The sequence below is a fragment of the Notolepis coatsorum genome (genome assembly GCF_963971535.1).
Source record: "Notolepis coatsorum genome assembly, chromosome: 8".
NCBI lineage: Eukaryota > Metazoa > Chordata > Actinopteri > Aulopiformes > Paralepididae > Notolepis > Notolepis coatsorum.
The window spans coordinates 89,071,378-89,092,060 of NC_140172.1; the positions used below are offsets into that span (position 1 = coordinate 89,071,378).

Genomic DNA, 20,683 nt, shown 5'->3' on the forward strand with positions numbered 1-20,683 from the left:
GATGACGTCAGCTGGGTTGTGTTTGGTGTCCACATACCGCCAGCTCGCTGCTTCTGTTAACTCTTGAATCTCTGTGACTCTGACTCTCACGAAGACCTTGTATCTGCATGAATCAGACTTGATCCATGTGAGTACTGTCGTGGAATCTGACCACAAGATTGTTCTGTGAGTTCACGTTGGATTAACGTGGCTAGATGCGCTCCTGCTAGGGCTGCGCAGAGCTCTAGACGCGGGATAGATTGTTGCTTTCGTGGGGCTATTCTTGAGCGGGCCAGGATGAAGGCGGTGTGTATCTCTCCTCCCTTCTCTTGGGCACGCAAGTAGGCCACTGATCCATAGGCTACTTCGGAGGCGTCGCTGAAGACGTGTAGATCCATCTTGCATGTCTCTGGCCTCACTGTGGGTGGGAAGTAGCTGCGGCGTATATTGACGCCTGGGAGTGAGCGGAGTTCCGTCTCCCACTCTCTCCATGTGGAGGCAAGGGGTGCGGGTATTGGGTCGTCCCAGCCCTGGTCCTTGTCCCATAGTGCTCGTACAATCATCTTTGCCCTGGTGGTGTAAGGTAGAATACATCCCAACGGTTCATATTGTCTGGCGAGTGTTCTGTACACACTCCGTCTGGTGGTCGGTATCGCCGTCGACCTTCCCTGCTCCGTGGTCAGGGGTTTGTGTCTATAGTGGAGCGAGTCTGTTTTGAAGCGCCAGACTAGTCCTAGTGTCATTTCTTGGGCTTCTCCTGGGATTGTCGCCATCCAGGTCTCGCTGCTGGCAGCCTTGTCCGCGGGGGAGAGGCTGCGCAATACGTGCGGGTCGCTGCTGGCCCACTGCCTGAGATCAAAGCCGCCTTTGATCAGAGAGGCGCGTAGCTTGAGTAGGAGAGCCTCGGCTTCTTCTTGAGTCGAAACGCTTTGTAAACAGTTGTCCACGTAGAAACTGTTCTTCACACTGTGTCGGACCTCTTCATCTGCTGCTGGGTCCTCTGCGACGTGTTTCTGTAGTGCAAATGTAGCACAGCACGGGCTGCATGTAGTTCCGAAAGGGAGGACTTCCCATTGATAGATGGCGGGGTGCTCATCTCCGATCCTCTCTCTCCATAGGAACCGCAGCAGGGGCTTGTCCTCCTCCACTAGTCTCACCTGCAGGAACATCCCTTTGATATCCCCGCTGATAGCCACCTTGTCCTGGCGGAAGCGTAGTAGCACGCCTAGTAGAGAGGGGCCGAGTGTGGGGCCGGGCACGAGCTCTTTATTCAGATTTTGGGATCCGATCTGGTAGCTGCAGTTAAACACAATGCGATCCTTGCCGTTGTGGTGGACCTTGTGGTGCGGCACGTACCATGATTCGGTCGTCTGATCGGCCTCTTTAATGTCAATCTTCATTACGTGTCTCGCTGTGATTAGCTTCTCAATCTCAGCGCGGTACACACTCTCTTGAGCGGGGTCTTTGGCTAGGCGCCGCTCTGTGTTCAATAGATACCGCTCCGTAGCTTCTTTCGTGGCGTGAAAGGTGGGCATTCCCTCTCGCCTCAGGAGTGGAGTTGCGTATCTCATCACTCCGCCGACTGTGACTCTCTTTGTCCCTTGCTCGAGGAGGTTTATGGCGTAAATGTCTTCTTTAGAACGAATGTCTTTCTTTTCGTTCTTAAAGGGCATTGTCTCTAGTGTCCATAGCCTCTCGACATGCTGCAGGAGAGTGGTGTCTTCCTCTGTCACTCTGGAGTGGAGGCAGCTAGTGGCTGCTGTTCGGTTAAGAGATTTAGCGAGGGGGCCTTGTAGTGTCCATCCTAGGCGGGTCTCGACTGCTGCAGGACAGCCTCTGGGTCCTGTATGGACCCGGTCTATCGGGACTATGAGGTCTGCATGGTCGGAGCCTATCAGCAGGGTCGGGGTGGCGCCGTCTATGAGCGGGATAGGTAGTTGACGCAGGTGCACATATTTATCCATCAGCTTGGCGATGGGGTAGGTGTACTGTGATAGTCCTATTTCTTGGCTGGTGAAAGCATTTGTAATCCTATACCGTCGCTCTGGCTGCCCGCTTGCTGCGATAGTGAAGGAGACATTCTCGCCTTTTATCGTCTTTAAATCTCTTCTTATTGTCCGAATCGTCATTTGGTTCTCGCTCCCCCGCAGTCCCAGCTGGGCCGCAGCGGACGCGAGCAGAAGGGTCTTCTCTGACCCGTCATCAAGGACGGCGTAAGTGTCCATGACTTTATCTTGGTAGCTCAATGTTACACGGACTACCTTTAAGAGCACTTGGGCGCCGCTGCTGCTGGCGGGGTCAATGTACATGACACTTGCCTTGGTGCTGCTCGATGGTGCAGGTGCAGGCTTTCTTCTGTTACTGTCGTGTAGGACATCTAGGTGGGCTCCGTCACACCGACTGCACCTCTTCTTTAGGCGGCACTCGGCTGCCATGTGACTGCGCGCACATCGGTAACAGTGCCTGTTGGACTTTATCCATTGACTCACTTCTTCTGCATTCATCTTTGTGAACAGGTCACATTGTGACAGCCAGTGTTCCTTTTCGCAGTACGGGCACACCATCTTCCACTTCTCTTTTCTCGAGGGGGTACTGTGGTTCTTACTGCTCGGTACTGATTCTGATTGGTGCATGACAGTCACCGATCTTCTTCCATCGTTTATTCTCCTGGGTCCCTCTCTGGAGCTTGGTGTGCTCCGCACGAACGTATCCAGTCGTAAGCTGCTGACTTCTCTCGCCAGGAAGTCGGCTAGATCGAGGAGGGATGGTTCGGGACCGTTAGGATCACGGTGGTCTCTCTGCCGCCTAAAGCGCTCTTGTCTGGCGGGTGGCAGCTTCTCTAAAATCCTCTCGACGTTAGAGTTGGCGTATAGCTCGTGCATACCCTTTTCTCGTTGCGCTCCCAGCATCCCTACCAGGGACTGCACTTTTATAGACAGGTCGTCTAATGAGCGATTGTCTGTTGCTGGGGGTAGGCGGTCAATATGCCTTATCTCTTGGATTACGTAATCCCATATACGTCCATATCTCTGGTCCAGCGCTACTAGAGCCGCGGTGTATGGGGTCGTAGAGGTGGCATAGGCTAGCGCTATATTGTGCGCTCGGGGTACTTTCAGGTGCTTCAGTAATATTGCATACTTGTGACGTTCATCAACGACATCCACCATCATTGTCTCTAAGCACATTCGGAGCTCCGTGTACTGTGCCCGATTCTCATGGGTGAAGTCTGGGATGGTCGGTGTGGCAATGTATGACGCCGTGGATGGCTGATACATCGGCGAGCGTTGGGGGAGAGGCCTCCTAGGCGAGTCTCCTCTTGCGCCTCTCTGTGGGCTGGTACCGGCAGGGTACCATGGCCCGCTGGTCCAGGTGCTATTCCTCGGGGCTGGTTGTGCGTCGTGCTCACCCGTGAATAGAGTCGGGGGTCTGTAGCGCAGCGCCGCGGGGGTATAGCCTGGGCTGTACTGGACCTCCTGGTCCGGTGGAGTACTGTGCTGTCGTCGGGCTTGGTTCTCCTCCTCTCCCTCTTCTTCTTCTATCAGGTCCTCTAGATCCTGTAGTCGTTTATTTAGCTTCTCCGCAGTGTATGCTGCTCCTTCCTTGTAGCTGGGTCTCGCTTGGTCCGGTCGGGGAAGGGGGTCTGCGGGGGGTATAGGCTTGGTCTGTTGGTCAAGTTCAGGGTCGCTTGCTCGGTTAGGAGACGCTGCCCTTGACTGTTGTCTCGACGAGTTCCTTGAACCCCTGGCGGAGGGAGAGGGTGTTGCCTTGAGGATCAGCTGCTCCATTAGTTGTGCTTGTAGCTTGTCTCGCTCGGCTTGTAGTCTGTCGCGCTCGGTTTCGCGCTGGATGAGAGCGAGGTCGCGCTCTGCTTCTCTTTGGGCACCGGCAGCGGCACGCTGGGTGTCTGCTCGGTCTCTTGCCATATTCTCTTCCGTCTGAAGGCGTCTCATCTCCAGGCGTATGCGCTCTTCTTCGCTCCGTTGCTGTGTCTGGAGTCGATCGCGTTCACCCTGAAGCCGATCGCGTTCACCCTGGAGTCGATCGCGTTCGGTAGAGGCTGTCAGGCTGACGAGGAACGCCTGTGATAGCATCCTCTCCGCTTCGCTGGGGGAAGACGGTTGTAGAGGTGAGCCGCTCCTGGCGGTACTCGTTGGGGAGTCCTGGAGCTCTATTTCCTCGGCGCTCTCCTCCTCTTCTTCCGTGCAGAGTTCTCTCTCTGTAGGGTTGTCTTCCTCCCGGGGCTGGTCGGGGACTACTTCTTCGGTATTGGCGGGGGGTAAAGGCATGTCAGCTCCCTCCTGGTCCCCACCGTGAGCTTGGTCAGTTACATTAGAACCCACTAGGGCCTCTGTGGTCGGGGTAACCTGGTCGTTAAGGTCAGACATAATTTTACTTTCTACTTTTACCGCGTTTACCGTTTGTAGAAGGCTAGGTAGTTGACTGACAGCGTAATCCTCTAAGTACTGAGGTGTCTGTCGTCTGCGCCGCGGGCGTTCTACGTTAGGAGGACCGTTTCGTGGAGTGTTCATCATAGGCCATTTCAATATTAATAACACTATATTAATATTACACTAGTTACCCTCCGGCTCGAAGGACCAATTGTAACTGAGGGGTACAATTCCCTGACTGTATTGATAAGTATGGTATCATTAAACCACTACCGCTTTATGTACTTTAACTACTGGCCACACAGTACATGATATAGATATGATGAACACTTTCCCACCATGAAACCAAGTCCACACAAATGTATAAGTCGAATATTTAATATATAGCAAAGGGTATATACAACGTTCACTTAATGACATTTATGATTTGAATGCACTTGTAAGGCAAATTAGTATTCGTAGGCAAATCAACATTGAATGTCCAATCTCTGGTTACGCAGGAAGCAAGTATACAACCTGGTTCTTTAGGGAACTATAGCGATGGTACTTAATGATTATAGCTGGATATACTAAAGGGGGGTCTTGCTGGTTGTAAGTCAGTAGGGGGGGGGGGGGGGGGGTTAGGAGAGCCGCCGGCGATATCCCATCTGGCCAACGATTTCTTGGGAGAATTCAGAGTGCTGAACACGGTGCCCACAGAACCTTGGTCCACAGATGAATACAGTTGGGCCCTCTTGTAGACGGTAGCTGCCGGTCCACAACGAAGAGACGTGAGGCGACCTCACTCGGGGTAGAGCGCCGTCTCACCTGGACTCCTCTCGGGGGGTAGTTCCAACACTCACCAGTGTTGGCTGTTATCCATGGCATAATCAAAGCACCCAAATCAAGTAGATAATCCAAGCCGTGTAGGGCTCGCCGTCGTCCGGGTAAGGTAATCCAATGTGCAGGTCCACTCGTCCTAGCCCAGAACTCCTCGGATGAAAGCACCACACGTGGTCTGCCCAGCCTGGTTAAGACTCTAGATAACGCGAGGAAACGATGGGGGTACTGCTCACTTTATAACTCTAACCGAATGATGCACCATACATAATAGACTATTATTAACTTAATAGAAATACGTCCCACTCGACGGTATAGTGCCAAACTATGACAATTCAACTATTAATCCACACGATGTCTCAATGCCATTCTGAGGCCAAGTTGACCATACTGCACCACACGTGTATCGTGGGTGAGGCTTAACGTCTTGCCACTAGGTTGGAGGGTAAAGAACTAAGGGCTAAGGGACTAAAAGAAAGTTCTACTTTACTTGCGCCATATATATATGCGCTGTGAACAAATAGTACCATTCGTATTTCGCCAGACGTATTCCTACGCGGAACCGGGCTAGTAACGACATGTTCGTCGGCACGATTGAACTTGAACCAAGGGGCTTGGCTGCTGGCGCCAAGTTCTTGTCCAATGAGAGAATGAAACTATTATGGGCTGTTAGTAGACCAAAGGGATATTCAGTGTATATGTACAAGGAATATACAAGGGATATCAAACGATATACAAATACTATTAATTATATATCCATAAATAAATATATATATTCGGTTTAATCTGATCCTTCACAACAGGGTACATATTGATAACGTATTTATCCTTTTTTCACAATGTACAGACAAGGAGGGTAAGCTCGATTTGGCTAGTTTTGACATCAAAATAAAAAAATATTTGATTTACAATATTGAAATTGACATTCCTGATATGTAAGCAGTTGGTTGCTATTCAGCACATGTCAGTTTTGTTAGTGACATGAATATGTGACATTGGGTTTTCTGTGAGGACATTGCCTGCTATACATTTTTAATGACTTGTGTTGAGTTCTCAGTGAGGGCATCACCTCCTATTCATTTTGAATGACATGGGTTGAGTTTTCAGTGAGGACATCGCCTGCTATTCATTCCTACCGCTTCCCTCTATCTAACCTCTATGCTTGAATGAACACAACGCTGTTAACTCACTGTCTGTAGATAGCAAAAGTTTTAAAACATTATCCTCTGAAATTCTTGAAGTTATGTGGTTCTTCGTCTGAGGTACAAAATTATCCTTTAGCCCAGTACACTCTGTACTTTGCCTCAAGTCGCCACCGCTTCTTTGAGCCAAAAACATCTCCCATTTACTCAGTACAGAACATCTCTGAAATGTGTATTGGATTTTCTTGAGTGCGTCCAAGGCACGTTCAAGGTCAACGTTCATTCGTGAAGCCTACGCTGGAGGATTTCATAAATAAGTAAGAGAACCTAGGAGAGATGAACCCAGAGAGAGAGATAGGTCAAGGGGGGATTTGGAAGGTGCAGTGTGCTTTTGATCCTAAGGCATTTTGCAGGTGTAGGCGGCTAACTATGTGAAAACTCTCTAGGACTATGAGCAGGTCTATACTGTACACTACACACACATACACACATTACATAATTCACTACCTTTCTTCAATACATCAAATTATATTGTGTGTGTGTGTGTGTGTGTGTCTGTACCTGTGTGCACATCGGTAGAAATTTGACCTTAAAGAGATATATAAGTTTTGCACTCTGATATACGTGTCCATAACACTGCTGCTCACTGTCATGTGAGCCAGTGATCATTTCTGTCTACCTGCCGTCCAGCACAGCGTTACCTTGTCTTCCACTTCATTGTCCAGATAAGAAAGATAACTTCATTGTCCAGATAAGAAAGATAACTTCATTGTCCAGATAAGAAAGATAACATCATTGGGTCTCATTCACCAACAGATTTAAGACAAAATATCAGATTTCGTTTTGTCCTAGCTCCATTTAAGACATTTTGGGGACGATTTTGGGATTCACGAACGGTCCCTTCTCCTGGATTCGGTCTTAACTATGAGCAGGATTTAGGAGCGCTGAAGAGCAGTTGTAAGTCGGACAGACTGGTGTGTGCCATGTTCTTAACTATTTGACTCCCACAGACTTTCCCCATCTGTACTGGCTAGCACCAGCGTTATTGACCATTTTAGCGATGTTTGCAGACCCATCGTGTGTTCTGTATTATAGCTATGGAGACAATAGTATGGCTCATTTTACAGGCATTGTTCATAGTCCATTACTGACTAATCAGCTAATTTCTACACACTGTTGTTTGTTACACGCTACATGCTAAACATCGCCCCATTTCCAAAATAATCCAGTATTTTTCCATAGATCGCGAGATATTACACGTTATATGCAATAAGCCCAAATCGTTCTGGTTGATCGCCTGAAGCCCCAAATTAAAGGTATATACCATGTACATATGTGCCTTCACAAAATCATCAAGTCGGGGGGGGGGGGGGGGTGTAGTCTTACCCCGAAAATGCGATCGTTACAAAAAGCTTGGTTTAGGTCCTGTAAGGTAGGCGATACTGCCACCTGGTGAGGTTCGATCATCATTGCAATTCCAACGTAGGCAGATGAATCAGAGACACCTAGAGGGCTCCGGCTGACCGTATATAACGGGGATCAAAGGAAAAGATCAAAGGATCAAAACCCGATTATACTCTGGTTTCTGGCGCTCAACGGTTGGCGAGATAACCCGACTATACTCGGGTATGGCGCTGAATGAGTTAAGGGCTTTATTTGGGAGGAATCATGGTGATTGCATTCATGTCAACTCTACAGGCATCCTTGAAATTAATGAATCATAATAATAATAAATATGACAATTTGTATGATACAAAATTAAGCTTTCCATGTACAGTCATGCCTCAAGAGGCATTGTGATGTCCGAAAATAAATAAAAACACTACACCAACACTGAAAATGACAGTGGATAAATAAATAAGAACTAAAGCTAATCACGTGGATATATCTAGTGGATAGACTGTATTAATATTCCACTCCTGGCCACCTGTTCAGCGCACACACACACACACACACACACACACACACACACACACACACACACACACACACACACACACACACACACACACACACACACAAGCACGCACACACACACACATAGTGTATAAGGCTTATATAAGTCTTATATGTGACCAGGCACAGACATTATGGTCGTGTTAAGTAAGCTTAAAAGGAGCGCTGACGCGTCAAATGAAAAGCAAGAGCAACGAAATCTCATGTAGTTTAAAACTCGATGTTACCCTTTCCATATTGAGCATTAATAAAATATTGATCGAGTCGAGGTTCACAATATATCGCCCAGCACTAAGGGTGCTGAGAGAACAGAATGTGCACAGGATAAAGACAGACTCATTATAATATCTCACTAATTGTCAGCAATTTTCCATGGTGCATTTTCTTTCCCGCCTATGGCTGAAATGAACGGTCTGTTCTTTTACCGTGCCCCAGTACTTTTGTCTCTGATGCTGCCTGTGGGGTTAATGGGAAAATTGCATTTCACCAGAAGATTTTATGTTTTGTTAACGTTACAATTTCTAAAAGCCAAATTGCTAACCCTAAATCACCGGATCTTGCAGTGAACAGCAGGGTCTTCCTTCCAAAACAGAGCATACACAGTGTATTAATGTTCTCTCTAGTCACATCCAGGTGTGTAAAAAGTACCCAGCAATTATACATGAAAGTATGGGTACCGTCTCAAAATCGTACTCAAGTAAAAGTATCTGGCTAAAAACACACTTGAGTAAAAGTAAAAACGTTTCTAGTTTTAAATGTACTTAAGTACTAAAAAGTTAAAGTTAAAACTTTTTTTTATTGCAAGGGATAGACCAGGGGTCTCAAACTCATTCCATCGTGGGCCAAGTTTTCATTTTAACTACATATTGCACCAGGTGAGTTAGTTGAAGAGGTGAGCCAATTAGTGAAATCATCAGCTGGTGTTTAGGCAAGGCTGGAATGAAACCAAGCATACACTCGGCCCACAATGGAATGTGTTCTGCGATAGACAATGCTGATATTAAAGAACAGAGGACACTGTTTTTGCATTAAAATGATTTAATGCACTTCTCCATCGAATTGTGAAAAAACATGTCAAGGTAAACTAACATGGATGGCATTCACATCACAGCATCCAGTTGTAAAGTTGTCCATCTTCTGTAGCTTTTCACTCTGACTGTCTATTCTTCTGATAGCAGGTGTTTAATCAAAGATCCCCGCTTTCTATTCTTGCACAGCATGGGTATGGGCGGGTACATTTTCCATTGATGCAGATTTGATTGGCTGTTTTTAAATAAAGTGCGGACGCAGGATTAATAACGTTAACGTTAGTTCGACCAGAGAAACAAATATACTAATTAAAATTGTTGGACCTGCAAGATTTGTACTTTGTACTTTGTAGGTCTGCATTTTAAATGTAAGGAGTAAAAAGTATGTATTTTTTTTCTCTGAAATGTAATCGAGTAGAAGTACAAGTATATAAACCTAATAATACTTGAGTAAAGTAGAAATCCCCAAAAACAGTACTTAAGTATTGTAACGAAGTACAATTACTCAAGTACTTTACACCCCTGGTCACGTCCATCATGGATTTGCCGATCATGGTTCTCCAACTCTCTCCATGTGTTCGCCCTTTTTGTCTCTCCAATCAGTGCGGTAACGAGCTGCAGCCGCTCTCTGTGAATTAGACACAGGTGTCATTACTCTGGCTGATTGTGGCGGAACTCCATATATGGGTATCGGCCTGATTGCTGTACAAGCCCGTTTTTTGTCATCGGAACAAATAACATAGGCATAGACACACACAGTGGGAAACGCATGTGATCGGAAAATATTATCATGTCGATAGTTCTGTTATAAATACATATTCTCTGTACAGCCTTGACTAGTTAATATGTTTAACTAGTATACAGCTCAGACACTAGGGCGACAGTCTGACAGTGTTTCTTAAAACAACAGCCAAAGGGCCAGCAGATATGACACGTCCAAGGTTATTTTCGACTCCAGTTCTGAGTGAGACATAACAAAGCCCTTAGACCAGACCTGGGCATTGTACGGCCCACGGGCCAAATACCGCCCGCGGGATGATTCTGACCGGCCCGCAAAAGATTACACCATAATTATTTCTTTTCTTTTTTTTTTACTTTTTTTTCCCATGTCAACGTTCACACGCACAATATACGCTTACCTAGGATTTGACTTGATTCAACAACAAAGCAGTCGGGGCAATGGCAAGCCAAAAACGGTAAAAAGTGTGGTTATTTGAAGTTTGGATTTTTTTTTCACAACTGAGGTAGGTAGATTACATTTTTAGAGACTAAAGTACAGAAAAAAGGTACCATTGGGTACCGGTATCGATTCACAGGTACCTGTACCGTATCGGTTCAAATGTGAACGGTACCCATCCCTACTGAGCACACAACTGCAGGGCAAGGTCATTTTTGCTCATGAAATGCATAGCCATGTGAAAGCCTTCATGACAAAGTTGCAATTAATTAATTGCTGCAACTAGGCAGCAACAATCTCGAACACATGAAAACCCTGAAAGAAGTCAAACCATCAGATGATCACCGGCACAGGTACTCATCCATGTTAGGAGAGGAGAACTGCATGATGAATTTTCAAGGCGTTTTCAAGATTTTAAAATCTTGGAATTGGAATTGTCAATCGGCAGTCAAGAAAGCTGACTTCATTACTGCCTACGCCCATAGTCTAAATCTGCAGCTCCTGGCTCTAACTGAGACCTGGATAACTCCCAATAACTCATCAACACCTGCAGCATTATCTACAAACTATAACTTCACTCACACACCTCGACCCTCCAGACGGGGTGGAGGCACTGGCCTCATGACATCTCCTTCATGGGCTACAAACCTAACACAACTCCCAGAACTGCCACTCTCCTCCCTCGAATATCATGCAGTATCTGTCTCTAATCCTTTCAATCTCAACATTGTTACACTCTATCGCCCTCCAGGTCCCCTCGATCACTTCATAGATGAGCTGGACATGCTTCTAAGCTCCTTACCGGAAGATGGTACCCCACTCCTTCTATTGGCCTGACTCATCTCAGTCGGTCCCAGTGGTCTCCCTCCTACAACAATTTGACCTGACTCCCACTGCCATGCCTCCCACCCACAAAGCAGGCAACTCCTTGGATCTCATATTTTCCCATAACTCCAGCATCATTAACACCACGGTAACTCCCCTACATGTATCTGACCATTCCTTCATATCCTTCTCACTAACGCTCATGCTTAAAGGGGAACTCCACTTTTTTTGGAAATTAGCTTATTTAACATCTTCCCTGGAGTTAGACAAGAAGATGCATACCTTTTTTGTCTCTGTGCGTGCATTTTAGCTTTGGGAATAGACGCTCCGTTAGCATAGCTTAGCTTCATCACTGGAAGTGAGGCAGGACAGTAGCCTTACAGTGCCTTACAGTGTATTGCAAGGTCTGACATTGACCAAACTTGGTATGCATGACCTTGGTGGGCTCTAGGTCAACTCCTGAAAAGGGGGTCAATGTCAGACTTTGCAATCAAAAGTTAGGGGGCTAATAACCCTTGCCATAATTTCAGTGCGCCCCCTAACTTTTGATTGCAAGGTCTGACATAGTGGAGTTCCCCTTTAACCGAAAGGTCTTCACCCCAACTCAAACCGTCTCACTCAGACGTAACCTGGCCTCCCTATCCCCCTCCACCCTCTCCTCTGACATAATATCCGCTCTACCTTTGAGTGACACCTTCTCTGCTCTCCCCACAGAGATGGCAACCTCCACCCTCCTCTCAGCCCTTGCAACCTCCTTTGACAAGCTCTGTCCCCTCGTTGAGAAACCTGCCCGCCGTTCCCCACACAGTCCATGGCTGCGGATGCAGTGAGAGAACAAAGACAGGTCCTGAGAGCGGCTGAGAGGAAGTATAGAAAGTCACGCCTCACTGCTGACATCGACACATATCACAACCTCTTGTTAACATTCTCCAAAACCATTACTAATGCCAAAGCTTCTTTCTTTCACCATAGGATCGAGGCATCTGCCAAGAATCTTCGCAAACTGCATGCTACCATGTCCTCCCTCCTCACTCCCCCCCCACCCCCTCCTCCCTCATCTTTTTCTGCCGAAGACTTTGCGATCTTCTTTGAGGAAAAAGTGGAGAACATCCGCAGCTCCTTCTCCCAACCCCCACCCATTCCAAAACGCTGAATCGAGAACCTCATCCTTCACTCTGTCATCTTTCTCTCCCATTACAGAAGCCGAGACCCTGACACTGGTAACATCGAACCGTCCAACTACATGCCAGCTGGACCAGCTACCCTCCCTACTCCTCCAGACCATAGCACCGGATATCCTCCCATTCCTAACTGCAACCATCAACTCCTCACTCAACTCGGGGGTGGTCCCCACCTCCCTAAAACAAGCCAGAGTCACGCCCCTCATAAAAAAACCAACCCTGAACCCCACCGTCATAGCCAACTATCGTCCTGTCTCTCTTCTCTCCTTCCTTTCTAAAACACTTGAACGTGCTGTATCCAACCAACTTACTGCTTATCTCTTACAGAATGACCTCCTAGACCCCAATCAGTCTGGCTTCCGGACTGGCCACTCCACAGAAACGGCCCTCATTGCGGTCACAGAGGCACTTCACTTAGCAAAAGCGAAAGGCCTCTCCTCTGTCCTGATTCTCCTAGATCTATCTGCAGCCTTCGACACAGTCAACCATCAGATCCTCCTCGCGGCCCTCGCAGGAATGGGAGTGGCTGGATCTGCGCTGACATGGCTGACATCATACCTCAACGACCGCTCATACCAAGTGTCATGGAGAGGAACTCTGTCGGCCACCCGCCCCCTCCGGACGGGTGTCCCCCAGGGCTCGGTCCTAGGACCCCTTCTCTTCTCCCTCTACACTAAATCACTGGGTAACATTATCACGTCTCATGGCTTCTCATATCATTGTTATGCCGATGATACTCAACTCTTCCTCTCCTTCCCTCCCTCAGATATCCACGTCTCTGAGCGGATCTCGGCCTGTCTGTCCGACATCTCCGCCTGGATGACGACCAACCACCTCAAACTGAACCTAAGCAAAACAGAATTGCTCCACCTGCCGGCCAAATCCTCCCCCCTGACCGACCTCTCCATCACAGTCGAGAATGCAGCTGTGACCGCGTCCCCGACCGCCAAGAACCTTGGTGTTGTCCTCGACGACCAGTTGAACTTCTCTGCTCACATCGCAGCGACAACCAGAACCTGCAGATTCCTCCTGAGCAACGTCAGAAGGATACGCCCCTTCCTGACAAAAGAAGCCACCCAACTCCTCGTCCAATCAACAGTCATCTCCCGCCTCGACTACTGCAACGCACTGCTAGCTGGCCTCCCGGCCACTGCCACCAAGCCTCTTCAACTCATTCAAAACGCAGCGGCCCGCCTGATCTCAAACCTACCGAAGTCGGCCCATGTCACCCCACTTCTTAGGGACCTGCACTGGCTCCCCATTGCTGCACGTATCCGCTTCAAGGCCCTTGACCTAGCATACCGTGCGGCAAAGGGAACCGTTCCCGCCTACCTCCGGTCAATAGTCTCTAACTACACACCCTCAAGGCCCCTACGCTCTGCATCTTCTGGCCGCCTCAGACCTACTCCTATCCAAGCTCCCGGAGGGTCATCAAAGAGAAGCCGCCTATTCTCAGTCCTTGCCCCACAATGGTGGAATGAACTACCCATCCCAGTTAGGACAGCCGAATCCCGTCCAATCTTTCGCCGTCGACTAAAGACTCACTTATTCAACCATTATCTGAAATGATAAAAAAATAAAAATAAAAATCTAACCCTGACTAACCTTACTGTCATGCACTTGTCCTAATAAACTAACCTACACTGTAACACGCAACACTTTGATGCACATTGTTACTCAGCTGATAGAGTTGTACCCTTCTTGCTGTCTTGTCGTACAGAACTTGTAAGTCGCTTTGGATAAAAGCGTCAGCTAAATGACTAAATGTAAATGTAAATGTAAATGCAGCTGGTTTCCTCTCCCTTTACCTGCAGTGTTGATAGTGCACCCACTGATGTTCAGCTTGAACTCATTGACCTGCAGTCTGATTCACTACTGAAAGAGCACTTTAAGTCAGCATCACTGCTAGAGTTCTACTCTGCTCTCAAGGAGGAGAACTTTCCAAACATGGGGAGACATGCTCAGAAGATGTTGGTTCTCTTTGGATCCACCTACATTATGTGAACAGACATTCTCAGTCATGAAGTTTACCAAATCCAGGTACAGATCCTCTCTCACTGATGAACATGTCAGCTGTGCTTCGCATCTCCACCTCAGACATTCAACCTGACTTTGATGGACTTGTTAAAGCTCAAAAGAGACTGGATTTCTCACACTGAATAAAAAAAAAAGAACTGAAGAACACTAAAATGTGGGAATATAACAAGTGGAATGGGACACTTGATCCCTTTCTTTTTTCTGCACAGTAAAAAAAAAGAACTAAAGAACACTAAAATGTGGAAATATAACAAGTGAAATGGGACACATGATCTTTTTTTTGCACAGTTCTGAAAACATTAAATGTAAAGTCAAAAAGGCTACAAAACTGGGACACTTTTCTTTACACAGTTCAGTGACATGTCTTGTTTATTTTAGCTACAAATATGATGTGATGTCTTTAGAAATCTAAGAAAATCCTTGTTTCAATAGTATATAAAACTCAAATGCCCTTTGTTATTAATGTGACTGAAAATGAGTTAAATGTTTCACATTTTGTTTATCATTATTATTATTTATCATTTTGGAAATTCTATTTGAATAAATTATATTTTTTAAAGCTAACCTCACCTTTTAATTGCCAAATAATAACATACACTCTTACCAGCGGTCAAAACAATGCCATTTACTGCTTTTTATATAGAAATAAAATATATTATGCATAATTGAGTTCGGAATTTTGGCCCGGCCCTCCAAAATATTTTCAGTTGCTCATTTGGCCCCCTGGGAAAAATAATTGCCCACCCCTGCCCTAGACCCATCTTTTGTTTTCATTTTCTCACTAGGGCATTTTTTGTTTACCTTTCTTGTCATATCTGGTCATCTTATGTACGTCATGTCAATTATGTATTTATTGTAAGTCTGACCAGAGCTCGCTGTCACTTTCTGGTCAGACGCTTTGTGTGTACACATTTGTCTCTGATTGTAAACTGATTATATTCTTTCTATGGCCATGGAAACGGATAATAAATGTTCTATTTTTATACAATTTGATTAATCTGAATTTCTACAGTTTCACTGTTTGGCTCGTTTAAAATATTCCACAACACGCATGTTATCCATCACCTCTCCTCTGCTGCTTCTCTGCCGGCTCCCACAGTATATTTCAGATAGCTTGTATATTTAAAATCTTAATACAGGCTTCAATAGAACTGGCACCACAAGTCTGGCACCAAGCAGAGTATAAAGCCCTGGTATTCTGACGTGATGACCCTTCCTTCTTTTATAGTTTCCTTGTTTTGCCCCATGGCCTCCAGAGTTTTGATCAACCCCAATTATAGAGTGAATAATTACAGCCAGGCCTAGCAACACTTTTTACAATATATATTTTGCAGCACATTTCCACATATTTCTGTATATTCCACATGGCTTTTTTACGCTGCCTCCTCGCTCTTGATTCAATCTTTGAAGTAATTCAGACATTCTTGTGGTGTTTTGAGGAACAGTAATGGGTCAATGACCGTCAATCACAGTGAACCATGTTGGCCTCTGTCAACCTGTGCACAGGTCCATTTTTGGAGAGATGCATGATGAAGGTTCCTTGACCTACACCGGGACCAAAGGCACCTCCGGCAACACATTGACCTATTGAAGTACATAAGTTGGCCTTAACACATTGGGCGCCATCATTATACCCAGTCTGCCACCGCTGTAAGCCTATGGAGATGTTTACCTTCTTTGCAGGGCTATAACTTTTTAAATATTATAGCTATATCTGCATTACTATGGCCCATTCAACATCGATTATCTATCGTTCCGGATGTGGGAACGTTATATTTTTTCATTCGTACATTGTTGTGTTAATACCATCTAGAATATAAGTATGTTTTTAAGCTTTTCTGCTGTAATTCCAAAAACGCTAGTTGTAACTGAGGGGTTACAATACCCTGACTGTATTAAAGATTGTGATATATTAAACCACTACTAGTTATGTACTTTAATTACTGGCCATACAGTACATGAATATATATGGTGAACACCCACACAAGAATACGGCATTGACACATAAAGTTCTATTGGAGGGTTATTTATTATTATTAAGCAACGTTAGGTTACAGATTGAGAATTAGGCTCGCGCTTGTATGGCGAAGAACATACGTAAAGTCAGTCAAGAGCATAAGTCAATGAGAATAGTAGTAATACTAGGATGGGTCTAAGCTGACGCCACCTGTGGTATAGCAATTATATGGGCCACACCGGTACCATCTGGAGACACTGGGGGGTTCCCTCCGGGGTGTAAAGCCGAGAGGGGTAGAGGAATGGTCGGGTACAAAGTCTGGGTCAACGAGGAATAACGAGGCTCCAGATACAGGAGCCGGTGCATGTACTCCCTTGATCAGCAGACAAAGCAATAGTTGTAATCCAATATGCTCGATAGCATTGACGACAGCTAGCCAGCCCCTTCCAAGAGGCGGGCCCGAGTGGTGATCCTCACGGGGTTAAATCCCAAACGACAGTGGAATCAACGGTGCTCTTCTCCGGTGGTCACGGTCCCAAAGCAATATAATCCAACCAGAAATGGTTCTGCAATCGCCGGTGTAGATTCTCCTGTGTACATATCCAACGGTTCTCGCCTAGGACTCCTCGGGTGTGGGCACGGATTTAGACCGCACAGCCTGGATAAGTGCACTAGCTAAATACACGACGAACCAGTGGTAATGCTGGTCACTGAAGAACTGTAGCCGCACGATACACTATAAATGATCGACTATTACTTCACATTAGATTAAGTCGAACTCAACGTTACTGCGTTAAACTCTGACACTTTAACATTCTATTCGCACGCGGTTCTCAATGCTCTATTTAGATGCAAAGTTGCTCACTTCACTGCACGTTGACTCGTGGTGAAGGCATTAAGGTTTTTGTAAGACTACTGCTGTTTACACCTGCGCCATATTTATACGTAAGGTGAATATCTAGTGCCAACCTCAGTTCTTGTCTCGTATTACTACGCAGACTCTGGGCATGTACCGACATGCCCGGAGTTGCCTTTGAACTTGCCGTTGGGGGCTTGGTCGTTGGCGCCTGGGGTCGCTGTCCAATAGGAGAGCAAATATTACTCTGGTTTGTACACAGGTAAAGGGATATTCCGTGTATATATACAAACAATATACAAGGTATATCAAACGATACAAATATATATTCAGTTTAATCTGACCCTTTGCAATACTAGTTATAGGCCCTGACGCATACGATAGATTATCGATTGGCGTTTCTTTCCTATACACGATATATTAAAAAATTCTAATGTATATGATCGGTATACATTATGCTTCATCACGTGTGAAGGAAAGGGGGGGGGGGTCGTTTGTAATTCCTTGATCGTCAGTAACGGCTTTATTTAGTATGGGTTGATATATTGATCAGACTGATTGCAAACAAAGAAATGGACAATCGGGCTGAAAATAACGTTAGTGTCCTCTTACCGTTCGCCGATGAGACTGGAGAAAAAATATCCCAATTATTTGACGTCGATCTCCTAGATCCATTTCCGGTTTGTATGGCGCAATGAACGCCGAAATCATATCGATTATTGCATTTCGAAAGCGATCCAAATGCACTCGAGTGTGTCTCTTGATCCACGTAACAAGATAGTACTGCCGGAGGAATTTCCTCAATGCACCAATTGCCACTTCCGTTTTGGCGTGAGTGTAACTCACCCGACCATCCATCAGGCGGCGGTATTGAGGCGTTGCAATCTCAGACAGGGTGCCGCTGCAGTCCGGAGGGAGGCTGGATGAATTATGAATGCCATGGCGAAAAAATTAAATATTGATCCCAAAAACGATTTACGCCGTTGTTGGCGTTCAACGCATGGCGGGCAATAACTACTTACGCCGTTTATGGCGCACAATGTGTTAAGACAGTTGCATATATTTAGAAAACAGCTGCATACATTTTTCACAAGCTTTGTTTGAAAGTGGGTAAAGTGGAGGTTAAAACAGGCTGAAACCTTTCTAGTCAACACTCACCTCATTATTAAATGCAGCTGTTTTATAACCCTGTGGTTTCTGTGTTGAAATTGATTGATTGAAAACTTTATTAACAGATTGCAGAATGGGTACAATACAGTACAGCTCAATACACACAATTGTTAAGGGGATGCAGACCAGGGTCCCCCATTTTCAATTCATCATAACATATATGACATACATGACATACAGATAGACAATACTGCTACATCTATACATTTATGACATACCAGATTTACAAATACAGTATTGTTTGTGATACAAAAAGAGTCTAAGAAAGAGAGTATATACATTTGACGAAGAAACAGGGGATTTGGCGGATATTTTTGTTTATGGAGTCTGATGACTTGTCGTACAAAACTTGTAAGTTGCTTTGGATAAAAGCGTCAGCTAAATGATTTTTGTAACATGTTACCCCCAACACTAATCACCACCCATTAACGCTCTCCCGTGATCGCTCTCTTCTCTCCTTCACCCTCTTTGACAGCAGTCTCTTCTTCTTGTGTTTCATCCAATCAGATGGTGGTAGTGACATCAGAGGGGGAGGAGCTATACAGGATCTCTCCCTGGGCCAAATATGTTACCAAGACGCTGGATTCCTGCACCTACGACTGGGTACACTGGGACCCACCGCAGCCTTTCCTGGTATGTACAGTATTTCTGTATGTGTGTTGTTTATTACTGGGAATATTGTTCTGTCCAGCAGTTGTCGCATGAAAGGTGGGAAAGAACAAAGGCTGACCACATGATATAATAATAATAATAATAATAATAATAATAATAATAATAATAATAATAATAATAATAATAATAATAATAATAATAATAATAATAATAATAATAATAATAATAATAATTGTTACAAAGGGTCAGATTAAACCGAATATATATATTTATTGCTTGATATCCCTTGTATAATATTTGTATATCGTTTGATATCCCTTGTATATTATTTGTATATATACACGGAATATCCCTTTACCTGTGTACAAACCAGAGTAGTGTTCGCTCTCCTATTGGACAGCGACCCCTAGGCGCCAACGACCAAGCCCCCAACGGCAAGTTCAAAGGCAACTCCAGGCATGTCTCAACATGTCCAGAGTCTGCGCAGTAATACGAGACAGAACTGAGGTTGGCACTAGATAATTCACCTTACGTATAAATACGGCGCAGGTGTAAACAGCAATAGTTCAGTTCAAACCTTGATGCCTTCACCATGAGTCAACGTGCAGTGAAGTTAGCAACATTGCATCTAAATAGAGTATTGAGAACCGCGTGCGAGTGGAATACTAAAGTGTCAGAGTTTAACGCAGTAACGTTGAGTTCGACTTATTCTAATGTGAAGTAATAGTCGATCATTTATAGTGTATCGTGCGGCTACAGTTCTTCAGTGACCAGCATTACCACCGGTTCGTCGTGTATATAGCTAGTGCACTTATCCAGGCTGGGCGGCCTAAATTAGTGCCCCCACCCGAGGAGTCCTAGGCGAGAACCGTTGGATATGTACACCGGAGAACCTACACCGGCGACTGCAGAACCATTTCTGGTTGGATTATATTGCTTTGGTACCGTGACCGTTGGAGAAGAGAACCGTCGATCCCACTGTCGTTTGGGATTTACCCCCGTGAGGATCATCACTCGGGCCCGCCTCTAGGAAGAGGCTGGCTAGCTGTCGTCCATGCTATTCGAGCATACTGGATTATAGCTGTTGCTTTGTCTGCTGATCAAGGGAGTACATGCACTGGCTCCTGTATCTGGAGCCTCGTTATTCCTCGTTGACCCAGACTTTGTACCTGAACATTCCTCTACCCCTACCGGCCTTACACCCGGAGGGAACCCCCCAGTGTCTCCAGCTGGTACCAGTGTGCCCTATGTAATTGCTATACCACAGGTGGCGTCAGTTTAGACCCATCCTAGTATTCATACTATTCTCATTGACTTACGCTCTTGACTGACTTTACGTGTGTTCTTCGCCATACAAGCGCGAGCCTAATTCTCAATATGTAACCTAACGTTGCTTAATAATAATAAATACCCTCCAAATAGAACTTTATGTGTCAATGCCTTATTCTTGTGTGGGTGTTCACCATATATATTCATGTACTGTATGGCCAGTAGTTAAAGTACATAACTAGTAGTGGTTTAATATATCACAATCTTTAATACAGTCAGGGAATTGT

General features: G+C 45.6%; 1 protein-coding gene across 1 annotated transcript in view; it reads left to right on the forward strand.

Moving 5' to 3' along the window:
- The window catches only part of LOC311232987 (1,4-alpha-glucan-branching enzyme-like), a 576,273-nt gene that overhangs the window by 224,944 nt on the left and 330,646 nt on the right, over positions 1 to 20,683 (forward strand). Inside the window, 1 exon segment of the mRNA XM_084319835.1 lies at positions 19,023 to 19,148. Coding sequence (XP_084175961.1) covers positions 19,023 to 19,148 — 126 coding nt within the window.